The 11,261-nt window shown below is 44.0% G+C and overlaps 1 protein-coding gene across 1 annotated transcript in view; it reads left to right on the forward strand.

Moving 5' to 3' along the window:
• Lnx2 (ligand of numb-protein X 2) overlaps nt 1–10,976 on the forward strand; it is a 70,828-nt gene extending 59,852 nt beyond the window's left edge. Inside the window, exons 8-10 of the mRNA XM_036172633.1 lie at nt 3,931–4,162; nt 8,289–8,447; nt 9,404–10,976. Coding sequence (XP_036028526.1) covers nt 3,931–4,162; nt 8,289–8,447; nt 9,404–9,539 — 527 coding nt within the window. The 3' untranslated portion in view covers nt 9,540–10,976. The remainder of the gene's footprint in view (nt 1–3,930; nt 4,163–8,288; nt 8,448–9,403) is intronic.
• The last annotated feature ends 285 nt before the right edge of the window (nt 10,977–11,261 follow it).

The following is an 11,261-nucleotide window of genomic DNA, read 5'->3' on the forward strand; positions in this document are numbered from 1 at the left end:
AGGGGCTGTTTCTATGTATAAAACTGTAATATTAAATAGAATCTATTAAAGTTATTTCTAAGAGCAAAGGATCAAATAGTTTGGGGATCAGAAAGAACTGCAGAGTTCTCTGAAGCTCAGTGGAAAGAAGCGATGCTCATCGCTGTGCACAACTATGAGGGCTAATGATTCAGACACAGACCTTACAAGGTGCTTCAAGACAGTTTTTCCCTCTGTAGTCTGGCATTCTTTTAGAGTTTTGAACTGTTGTGGAGTGTTCTCTGTGAATTGGAAAAATTGCCCTTGGTACAGAAAATCACAAGTAAAAACCCATCTTCATCTGTAAGGCGGAGTTTTCCCATTCCAAGAGCCACTTCCAAATTACCACACAGAGACTTATATTAATTATAAATGCTCAGCCAATAGCTCAGACTTATTATTAACTAGCTCCTACATCTTAAGTTAACCCATATTTCTTATTTACCCTCTGCCACATGGTGATACCTTTATTAGCATTGAACATTCATCTCCTGCTCCCTCTGCATCTGCTGGCGACCCAGACTCCATCCTTCTCTTTCTCAGCATTCTCAATTTGGCTTTCAAAACAGCAAACCTTATTCTGTTCAACTATCAGCCAGTCAGCTTGTTTATTAAACCAATCACAGTGACAAATCTTCAAGTGTTACAAAGGGATTATTCTGCAGCATTTCCCCCTTTTTGTCTAATTAAAAAGAAAGGTTTTAACTTTAACATAGTAAAATTATATACAACAAAACAGTTATCAAGTAAGAATTACAGTTACAATATCTAGTCTATTTGTATATGGCAAAATTAGAGAAATATTTTATTATCTATTTTATCTAAATCTAAAGTTTTGTATTTAATTTGCCTTCTGTCACAACTAAGGAAAATTATAACTATAACTATCTAGTCTTCAACTTCATCAAAGACTTCAGAAGGATGAAATGTTACCTAATGACAGAGAATTCAGGCTGCCTGACAGTCACCCAAAGTTCCTCTGTAACACTGGGTTATCCAACTCTGTCCTACAGGCCTAGAATGTCTGACAGACTTTCCTGTGAAGCAGGGAATTCTGAAGGACTGTCCTACCTTGTCTTGGCAAAGTTTGGCAGTTGTCTTTCTTGTGTCCTGCTGGCCCAGTTTAGACAGTAACTGTCAGCAAGTGAGGCAAGGGCAGTTTCTTTGCCCACATGGGTAGCTTTTGCCATAAAGAAAACAAACTCCATGTGGAGTTTCTTCAATGCCCATCATCCTCTTTGAAGTAATTGGTGCTGCCAGGAGCAGACATGTCACTGTTGAGAAAAGTTCTTAAAACATTTTAAATGCCATATTCTGTAAGTCTTTGAAGTGTTTGAAGATTGCTTGTCTATCTGAAATATATCTCTGTATGACCTTGAAAACCTAATATGACTATAGGTTTGCTATTATAGATGAAATATGTTTTTTATCTGTATTTCTTAATTATGTATTATATTTTTAAATGAGCTGAATAAACATAATACCCTAAACAAGATTAGAAATATACATACAGTATAACAAAATTAACTTTAAATTTGTATCAATATACCAAAATCTATACCAGTGTAAAATATTTAAGGTTAATAGTTGGGGGTTTTTTTTGGATTAAAGTATATTCAATAATCTACTCTTTTATCCAATCATTTCTATATTCTATCCCCCTATTTTCCTTTAGAAAGAGATCTTTGAATCTCAGTACTTTGATGAGTAGGGGGTTTTGTTTTTTTGTTTGTTTGGGGTTTTTTTTGTTTTGCTTTTGTTTTTGTTTTTGTTTTTTTTGGTATGTGGAGCTGAAGATCGAACCCAGGGCCTTGCACTTGCTAGGCAAGCACTCTACCACTGAGCTAAATCCCCAACCTTGTTTTGTTTTTATATAACCAATAATAATTTGTAACCAACACCTCTAAACAAAGATAAGCATCTATAATTCATTTTTTTTTTTTGAAATGTAGATGTAGCTATCTAAACTACTTCCTGCTGATTGGGGGCACTGGTAATCTATGGGGAACACTAAGAAAATTCAGGATAATGGTCAAGTCCTGACTGGAGTAGTCTGTGAGGCTGGATCATCTCAGTCAGCAGCCTTCTTCTGGATTTGGATCACCTGGGTTATCCGGGTTTCCTTGCTCTGAAAATACACAAACGTAAAGATACCATACATATCTGTATTAATACAAGTATAGGTTGTGCATTATACACATACATATCTGTATTAATACAAGTATAGACTGTGCATTATACACAAGTCAGCCAAAGATTATTTTTTGTTATGTGTTTGAGCAGACAAAATATGTTACCTGTTTATAGTTTCCATAGATTTTTTTTAAATGTCTGTAGCCAGGATTTCAGGGGATCTTCCTCAATCAAACCTGATTTTCCTTAACCCAGAATGAATCTATAGCCTCTCATTTCCCCTGGAAACAAAAGCATAACATCTCCTAAAGCAACATCTCTTTTGACTTAAATTTTGAAATCAAGATAATTTTAAAACATACAGGTTGACTGGGCAGTGGTGGTACATGCCTTTAATTCCAGCACTCAGGAGGCAGAGGCAGGTGGATCTTAGTGAGTTCCAGGCCAGCCTGGTCTACAAAGTGAGTTCCAGGACACACACACACACACACACACACACACACTATATGTGTGTATGATTAAAACTATATATATAGTTTTAATCTAGCAGTTTCATAAGCAGCCAAAAAATTCAATGACAACACAATAGCATACAGGATCCAGACTCTCTGTGTATTTTCCATCTTTATGTGGCTTTTTTAAAATTTTATATTACTTTACTCCCTTAAGGACTTTGTTTTATTATTTTTAAACTATGCTTTTCTTTTTTATGATTTTTAAACTATGCTTTTCTTTTTTATGACTGTCAGTTCCCTTTTTCTTTTCTCTCCCAAGCCTTTGTACATTTTTAAACACACTGTAACCCATTTAGAGGTTTCTTCCACTGAATCTGTCTTTACTGCATGTCTATAATCCTTTTCTGTCTGCATGAGCAAAATTTAACTGCTGTGTAACTTAGATCATGGCATGCTGGTGGCTGGCTCCCCGCCCCTCTTGGTTCCCTGAAAGGCTAGTTTCATGGCTGAGGTACTTTTAACACCAGCTCTGAGAGACATGTTTTCTGGCCCAACTCTGGGAAGTTTTTGGGTCCATGCCACCACCAAGTAACGTGCCACCCGCTGCTCATAAACAATGTTTCAGTGTTTGGCAGCAGGAACTGCTGCCACTCTGTTTTTGCTGCTAGTACTGACCCAGGAAGCCATCTCTTAAAGGAGCCATGACTCTACCCACCACCAGCAAACAGAACCTACCAGATAAAAGACAATTACCACGAAGCAGTGCTTGACTCTGATTTTGTGTGTTTAGAATCCTTTTTTAAGCTCTTTTAGGTCTTATGTGGACATTCCTTCCCCATGTTGGGCTGTCATATATAATCCGAAGTCTTCCTGTCCTGACCGTCCAGTTCCCTTCCTGGCAGCGATTTCCAAATTACCACACAGAGACTTAATATTATTTACAAATGCTCAGCCAATAGCTCAGACTTGTTACTAGCTTACTCTTACATTTAAATTGACCCATATTTCTCTTTATGCTTTGCCACATGACTTACTGCTTATTACCTCATTTTTTACATACCCTGCTTGCTTGGTGGGTGCCTGGCGGCTCTCTGACTCCACCCTCCTTCCCATCAGTCTCCTAGCTTGGTTGTCCCACTTATAATTCCTGCCTGGCTACCAGCCGATCAGTGTTTATGAAACCGGTTCCAGTGACTAATCTCTACAGTGTACAAAGGGATTATCCCAGAGCATTCATCCCGTCTAAGTTCTTGAAGACGACCTGCTGTTGATCGGTTGGCAACCAAGAGCTCAAGTCATTCTTCTGGCTTCCCCAACGGCACAGGTGATGTGTTGCTGAATATTAACGGCATCGACCTGACCAGTCTAAGTCACAGCGAGGCTGTGGCCATGCTGAAAGCCAGTGCTGCATCTCCGGCCGTCATCCTCAAAGCCCTGGAAGTCCAGATTGTGGAGGAGACAGCCCAGACCTCAGAGGAGCAGCCAGGTGCTTTCAGTGAGAATGAGTACGACGCCAGCTGGTCCCCGTCCTGGATCATGTGGCTCGGGCTGCCAAGGTACCAAGAGCGTCTTTTGTTATCTTACAGAGTGATCATATTTTTTAACCTTTATCAGAATGTTACGCAGTTAACTCACCCAGTGGGGAGGTAGGGTTTTAATTAGGTAAAAGTGCATCAAATTATAAAAACAAGTTTTAGGTAAATTTAACAACATCTAAGCTAAAAAGGTTTGTATCTACTTGTAATAAAGAAGACAATTTTGGCAATTCCCATTAAGGAAGGGTTTGTTTTGTTTTTGAAGGGGACAGAATATGCACTTGTACACATGCTGGGATGACAAGCACACACCACCACACCTGGTTGTTTTTTTCTGTGGGTTCTGGGGATCCAGACTCAGGTCCTCACACTTGCACAGCGGGCATTTACCCACTGAACCACCTTACCTTGAAAAAGCAGAATTGTGAGTTTCTGAGGTAGCATCTCACTCTGTAGCCCAAGCTAGCCAAGAGCTTATGATCATTTTGTAAAAAGGCCGAACTCAGTCTGCGTTGGACACAGGAGGTATGACCAGTGAGATGCTCTGTGGCTGGCTGACGGAGTCCTGGAGACATTGGACCCTCCGGTGACACCCCAGGGTGCTGGCCTTCTCCAGATGGCTGATGTTTAGTGTTGAGATAGAAAGAGTGTATGTAACTGTGGTTATTTGTATCTGAAATAATTTAGATTCTCATTATCTATAAAAAGCAAAACATGTTTGACTATTAGCCAAGAATGAAACTGCTGGTTCTTAAATAAAAATAAACCAGAAAAATGCACCACTTTCTGAGTCATCCGACTCGTGTGGAGTAACATACAGTGAGGAGCATTTACACACACTGTATACTTCGTCAAGTCTGTCACATAAAGAACAATGAGAAGGTCATGGGTACTGTATTTTATTTGTTGATAGCCCAGTTTGCTGGCTTGTTCGTATATGTTTTGTTTTGTTTTTATTTGTAATTATAAGGCCTAAAACTCCTGTCTCAGACATAGCAGGAGCTTGTGGAGTGATGGCAGCAAAGATGATGTCGTACGTGTTTATCGGTGCTCACAACTGGGAATCAGGGCTGCAGAGATGCCACTGGCCACTCTGGCCGAGGACCCTGGTCAAGTTCCCAGCACCCATATGGCAGCTCACAACCATCTGTATGTAACTCTAGTTTCAGAGGATCCAACACCCTCTTCTGGTCTCCACTGGTACTGTACATATGTGGTACACATACATACATGTAGGCAAACACCCATACACATAGAATAAAAGTAAATCCTTTTTGAAAAACAGATGTAAATGGTTAGTATCAAACTGCTGCAGAGCTACAGTCTAAATTGGATCATCAGAGTCATTCTAGAGCAGTGAATCTTTTTTGGGGGCCGGGGGAGCAGGTTTTGAGACAGGGTCTCTCTGTGTAGCCCTGGCTATCCTGGAATTCTCTCTGTAGACCAGGCTGGCCTTGAACTCACAGAGATTAAAGGTGTATATTACCATGGCAGGCTGAGCGGGCGGTTCTCAACCTCCCTAAGGCTGTGACCCTTTATTAGTAACTCACAGTGTGGTGACCCTCAACAGTAAAATTATTTCATTGCTACTTCATCACTAATGTTTCTGCTGTTATGAATCATAATGTAAATATCTATATTTTCCAATGGTCTTAGGTAATCCCTGTGGAAGGGACATTTGACACAACAGGGTCAAGAGTGGTTGAGAACCACTCTTCTAGAGTGCTTGACCAAAGAGGATGGGAGCTGGGCGTGGTGGCGCACGCCTTTAATCCCATCACTTGGGAGGCAGAGGCAGGTAGGTCTCTGTCAATTTGAAACCAGCCAAGGCAACATAGTGGGACCCTGTCTCAAAAAAAAAAAAAAAAGAAAGGAGAGGCTGGAAGCTGGTTGCCCAAATTATGCAGGCTCAGGGGGCCTGCCTCAGGTAATGGAGCAGTCAGAGTGGCAACCTCCTGAAAAATCCCGTGGTCCTGATGCTTCCTTTAATTGTCTTTGTGCCAATCTGAGTTTGGAGGGGCTGCCTCATCTAACTTGGTTTTGTTTTGGTTTTGGTTTTTCGAGACAGGGTTTCTCTATGTAGCTTTGGAAGCTGTCCTGGAACTCACTCTGTAGACCAGGCTGGCCTCAAACTCACAGAGATCCTCCTGCCTCTGCCTCCGGAGTGCTGGGATAAAAGGCGTGTGCCACCACCGCCCGGCCTCGTCTAACTTTTGTAGCATTTTATGGTACACTAGGCATAGCAAGAAAGGATTTGTGTCAGTGTACTGGTGGTGGTGGTGGTGGTGGTGGTGGTGGTGGTGGTGGTGGTGGTGGTGGTGGTCGTGTGTGTGTTTAAGCCAAAGATCAACATCATCGCCTTCCTTGATCACTCTCCCCTTTGGTTTTGAGACAGCATCTCACTGAATCATCTGGCTAGGCTGTAGCCAGTGATCTTTGGGGATCTGCCTATCTCTGCTGCCCCTCCCACCATGTCCCAGCACTGTGATTACAGATGTGGGCTGCCCTGTGTCCAACATTTTTAAGTGGGTTCTGGGAACCAAACTCAGGTCCTCTAGCATACTCAGCAAACACTTTATCAGTTGAGCCTACCTGTGTAGATAGGTTCCTGTAAATAAGGCTGTTGTGTGGGTTGCCACTGGGAGCCTAGTGTCCTCTGGCATACAGGAGCCCTGTAGATGGCCTCCTGGGACATGGCAGCAGCTGGCCCAGGAATCTTCTTTCCCTGCACTGCCCTGGTGCACCAGACACTGGCCTGCTTACTCTAAACAACACAGAACTGTGAAGGTGAACTGTGCTGTTCCTGAGCATCTGGACCAGTGGGCAAGGTGCTGGTCCATGCCGGAAGTCTGTCTAGGAGCTCTTTCCTACCTGTGAGCTAAGAGTTCTGACACCATGGTGCTTTACAAAAACTAGCTCCACTGAGAAATGATTATCAGTGAGTTAGAAAACAGAAAGCCTTTGATGTGTGGGTTTGTTGTTTGTCTTGTTGTGCAAACGCAAGGTGAGGAAGAGGGTTTGTTCTGGCTCAGCCATCCTGACAGAGGAGGGTGTGGCTCTGGCTCACCATGTGAGGCTGTAGCCCCTCCTGACAGAGAGGTGATGCAGGGCTCTGAGGAAGGAGCCTGAGGCTGCTGGTCACACGGTGTCCTGAGGAAGCAGAGAGATAACCCAGCCCATGGGATGTGGCATCCACATTCGGGGTGGGTCTTCCCTCCTTGGTCACACCTCTCCACAGATACCTTCCCAGGCATATACCCAGGTGTGTCTCCCAGGTAATGGCCAGCACTGTCCTGTTCTCGATGATGACATCACTGTGCCTTTGATTCTACTTTATAACAAGGACTTTTATTATAACAGGGTTTTCACTGTTATGTTTTTAAAGATCCCACTCACGACTTATTCCCAGGTTCATAGAGCTCTGCACACAGGAGTAGATTTGGTTCCCTCCCTCCCTGGTTGGCATCCTCTAAACCACGAATACATAGCACTTTACCTGTAGAATCTCTGTGTTCGTGAAAAACTCAAATGTGTTGGTTAGTGTTTTCCAGAATGAGTTTCCTGTTGGCCATTAGAGTCTCCCACAAAGGTGTGAGACCTCCTGAGTGCAGGGGGGTGGGGGGGGGGGGGGAGGAAACAGCAGCCCCTCTGTGACAGAGCACCACCCTGTGGCATGCTCCCAGAAGGAGCCACTGTCAAAGCATCTCCTCTGTCCCTCCCTTCCCCCTCCTTTGTGCTCAGTGCAGTAGTGTGGTTAGTGCTGGAATCGGGCGCTGTTGACGGTGCTGTGAGCGGCGTCAGTACATGGTCTCTGTGCAGACTGCTGAAGTGCCATTGGCAGCCAGGCTGACTTCAGCTTCCTCCCTGTGTGTTCACGTCTTCACTTGGCAAGGGAAGCCCGAGAAAAGCTGGAGAAAGGAAGCCTGTCTAGTGTGCATCATGTAGAGAATGGCGTCAGATAATAATGCAAGCAGGGTGGGGACCACATGTGGGGCTCTGGGTTTGATCCCTAGTGCACACATACACAAACACAAAACACTAACCATGTAGTCACAGAGACGTAAACTAGTCCCTTTCCACACGTGCTGTGACAAAGATGAGCAGAGGAAGAAGCCTCCGTGTCAGTTTTCTCTGTGTGTTTTGACAGTGCCCTTCACAGCTGCCATGATATAGTCCTACGAAGAAGCTGCTTGGGAAGCTGGGGCTTCAGTATTGTGGGCGGCTATGAAGAGAACCACACCAATCAGCCGTTCTTCATTAAAACCATCGTCTTAGGAACCCCTGCTTACTACGATGGGAGACTGAAGTGAGTCTTGTATTCAGTAATGATGCAGATTGTGTTTCTCATCCTAGACATGGTGCAGCTCAGGGTTCAGCACCCATACCTGCTGTCTGTTTTGTAAATAGAGTCCAGTGCTGTGAGTGTTAGTAACAAGTACTTCAACACAGCCATACTCATTTGTGTTCTCACCGTCCATGGGTGCTTCCACCCCAAGGCTACGTTGTTCTGTGTGGGAACCACAGAGGGGCCATAGAGCGTTTATCTACAGCAGATCTGAACCAAGTCATCACCTGCCTGTGCTGTAGAAGGGCAGTGGCCTCTGAGCATTCCTGTACAGCTTGCACAGGTCTCATCCTGCCGTCAGGTGAATCCTCCTTATTTCTCCCGAGGCTCCTGTCTGCCTGACTTGGTGTTCATGTGAGATCCATGAACGGACAGCCATAGAAGTGCCCACATGCAGTGAGGTCTTGACAGATGGTGGACGGTACCCTACCTAACTTAGGGTTATCAGATGCAACACTGAGAGCCGTGTGTTTATTTTAATGTTGGGGGGGGGGGCTGTGTGCACATGAGTGCAGGTGCCCATGGAGTCATTAGATCCCCTGGAATTGGAGTTTTACATGTTATCAATCGCTTGATCTGGGTGCTGGAAACCAAGCCCAGGTCCTCTGAAAGAGAAGCAAGTGCCCATACTGTGAGCCCTCTCCCTGGCCTTGATTTGGCACTTTATAGAGAGATGGCCTCCCCAGATGAAGTTATTCTTCATGTCCTGTAGTCCCCAGCAGTTATGGGAGGGTTGGCTCAGGGTTAGTTTTGATTGGTAAAGAAGAGTTCAGGCTTGGAAGTTACTCCAGAGTTGGTAATACTCGTGGCTGGTGGTGGCTAACTGGGGCAGAATTGTGATTTTGATGCCAACCAATGGGACTGTGTCTGTGGTGCCATGAGATAATGACAGCCACTTCTGTTTGTGTTTTGTTCAGATGTGGAGACATGATTGTAGCCGTAAACGGCCTGTCGACTGTGGGCATGAGCCACTCTGCTCTGGTGCCCATGTTGAAGGAACAAAGGAGCAAGGTCACTCTGACAGTCATCTGCTGGCCTGGCAGCCTCGTATAGAGCGGGACGCTGCTTCCCAGTCTTGCTTCCTCCTGCAGCCTCCTGAGAAGCCCCTCTGCTGTGGTGTTTCTCACACAGGGCCCAAGCACTAAAGTCACCTGTTTCTTCTGTGTGCAGAAATCAGCTCCCGAGCGCCGGGAGCTTGTATTTCAGATGCATTCGGTGGCCGCTGTCTGTGGCAGGGCCAGGAGCCAGTCAAGACTGTCACCCAGCAGGATGGAAGCGGATTCCCCGCCTGCAGAAGCTTGGTCATTGGCAACAGAAGGCAGCATTTGCAGCATCCCTGCCCGTCAGCAGTGCTAGGAGTGGCCCCTTTTCAGGTTTCACTCATTCCCATTGGTGCCAACATTTCAGAACTCTTTGTACCATTTATAAAGTGACTTTGGGGTTGTTTCTCCTTCGGTGTTCAGTACTTAAGTGAAGACATGAATCCGATACCACTGGCGAGATTTCTTTTTAAATAATGTACTGTGGTTAGAACAGTGGAGAATCAAAAATAATGCTATTCAGGGACATTGCGGCCTGGGAGGTGACTGTCCCAGGGCTGGCAAAGCTGTGTGGGCTGGAATGGCCCAGCAGCACGAAGATTCTTTCCCAAAGGAATGCTTTGTTACGTACGTAGGAAAAGTTTGAAGATGTTCTTCTAAAAAGTCGTATCTAGAGTTTATATTTATCAGCAATCTTGTCTGGAGATGTTTTGTGATTTATGCAATTGAACCAGGTGATTAAAAACCATTACTGTGTTAGATACACACATACACACACAACACACATCACAGCTAAGTTGAAGGGGAGCCTTTGATTTGGTTCCTGTGTGTTTTAGAAGTCCTTAGTTTTCCCCAAGAGACCAAAAAACTCTGTTTTTGTTTTTTATCTGAAATAGTAGATTTTAGGTGTTAATATCTTTAGCTGTTGGTCACTAAACTTACCTTTTCTTTTCTTTTTTTATGTTTTCCTTTATTCAACACAGTCATCCCTTAGAAGGCATAATGAGAAAGTAAATAAGAGGAAAATATCTTTATAAATGGCATTGATAATCAGAATATGGACTGCTGCATGGTGCTGGGGTGAGCGCGCATTCTTCACAGTACATCGCTGGCCTTTATATCCATATCACTGATTATTCCACTTAAATTTATATTTTAAAGAAATCTCTTTGTGATAAGGCACCAGTAGTTACTACTGGCTGGTTCACCTCTTAGCTCCCCTCGGTCACCATGCAGCCAGCCCACCCGGGAGGGATGCCCCGGGTAGCAGGGACAACCGCCTGTGGAGCAATTGGATACTGAAGTGCAATTGAAACAATTTCCTGCTCCCCAAACACAGTTTTGTAATCAACCTTGCTACTTTTTAAAGACTTTGTAAAATCTGTCATTTCTCTGGGGAGTGGCATCCCAACAATGTCATAACTGCCACTTTGTTATATATAAAAGTATGTCCAACCTAGTGGTCTGGTGAATATTTTTTCAAAAAAAAAAAAAGTGTTTTTCAATATAATTTTTCTGATGCAGATCTTGGAAAACCGTGGCTTTCCGTGAGAGTCTCTGTAATGGAAATGTGCCCTGGTCTGTTAGTGCTGAAGGATCTGTGCGTCTTCATGTAAGCGCTCTCTGTTGGATATTTAGATTTGTTCTGTGCCTTCAGTTACATTATTGCAGAATTTTTCAGAGTTGTTTAATAGTGTGGTGGTCGTGCTGGAGGGAATGCACGCCACCCTTTTCA

The sequence above is a fragment of the Onychomys torridus genome, chromosome 22 (genome assembly GCF_903995425.1).
Source record: "Onychomys torridus chromosome 22, mOncTor1.1, whole genome shotgun sequence".
Lineage (NCBI taxonomy): Eukaryota > Metazoa > Chordata > Mammalia > Rodentia > Cricetidae > Onychomys > Onychomys torridus.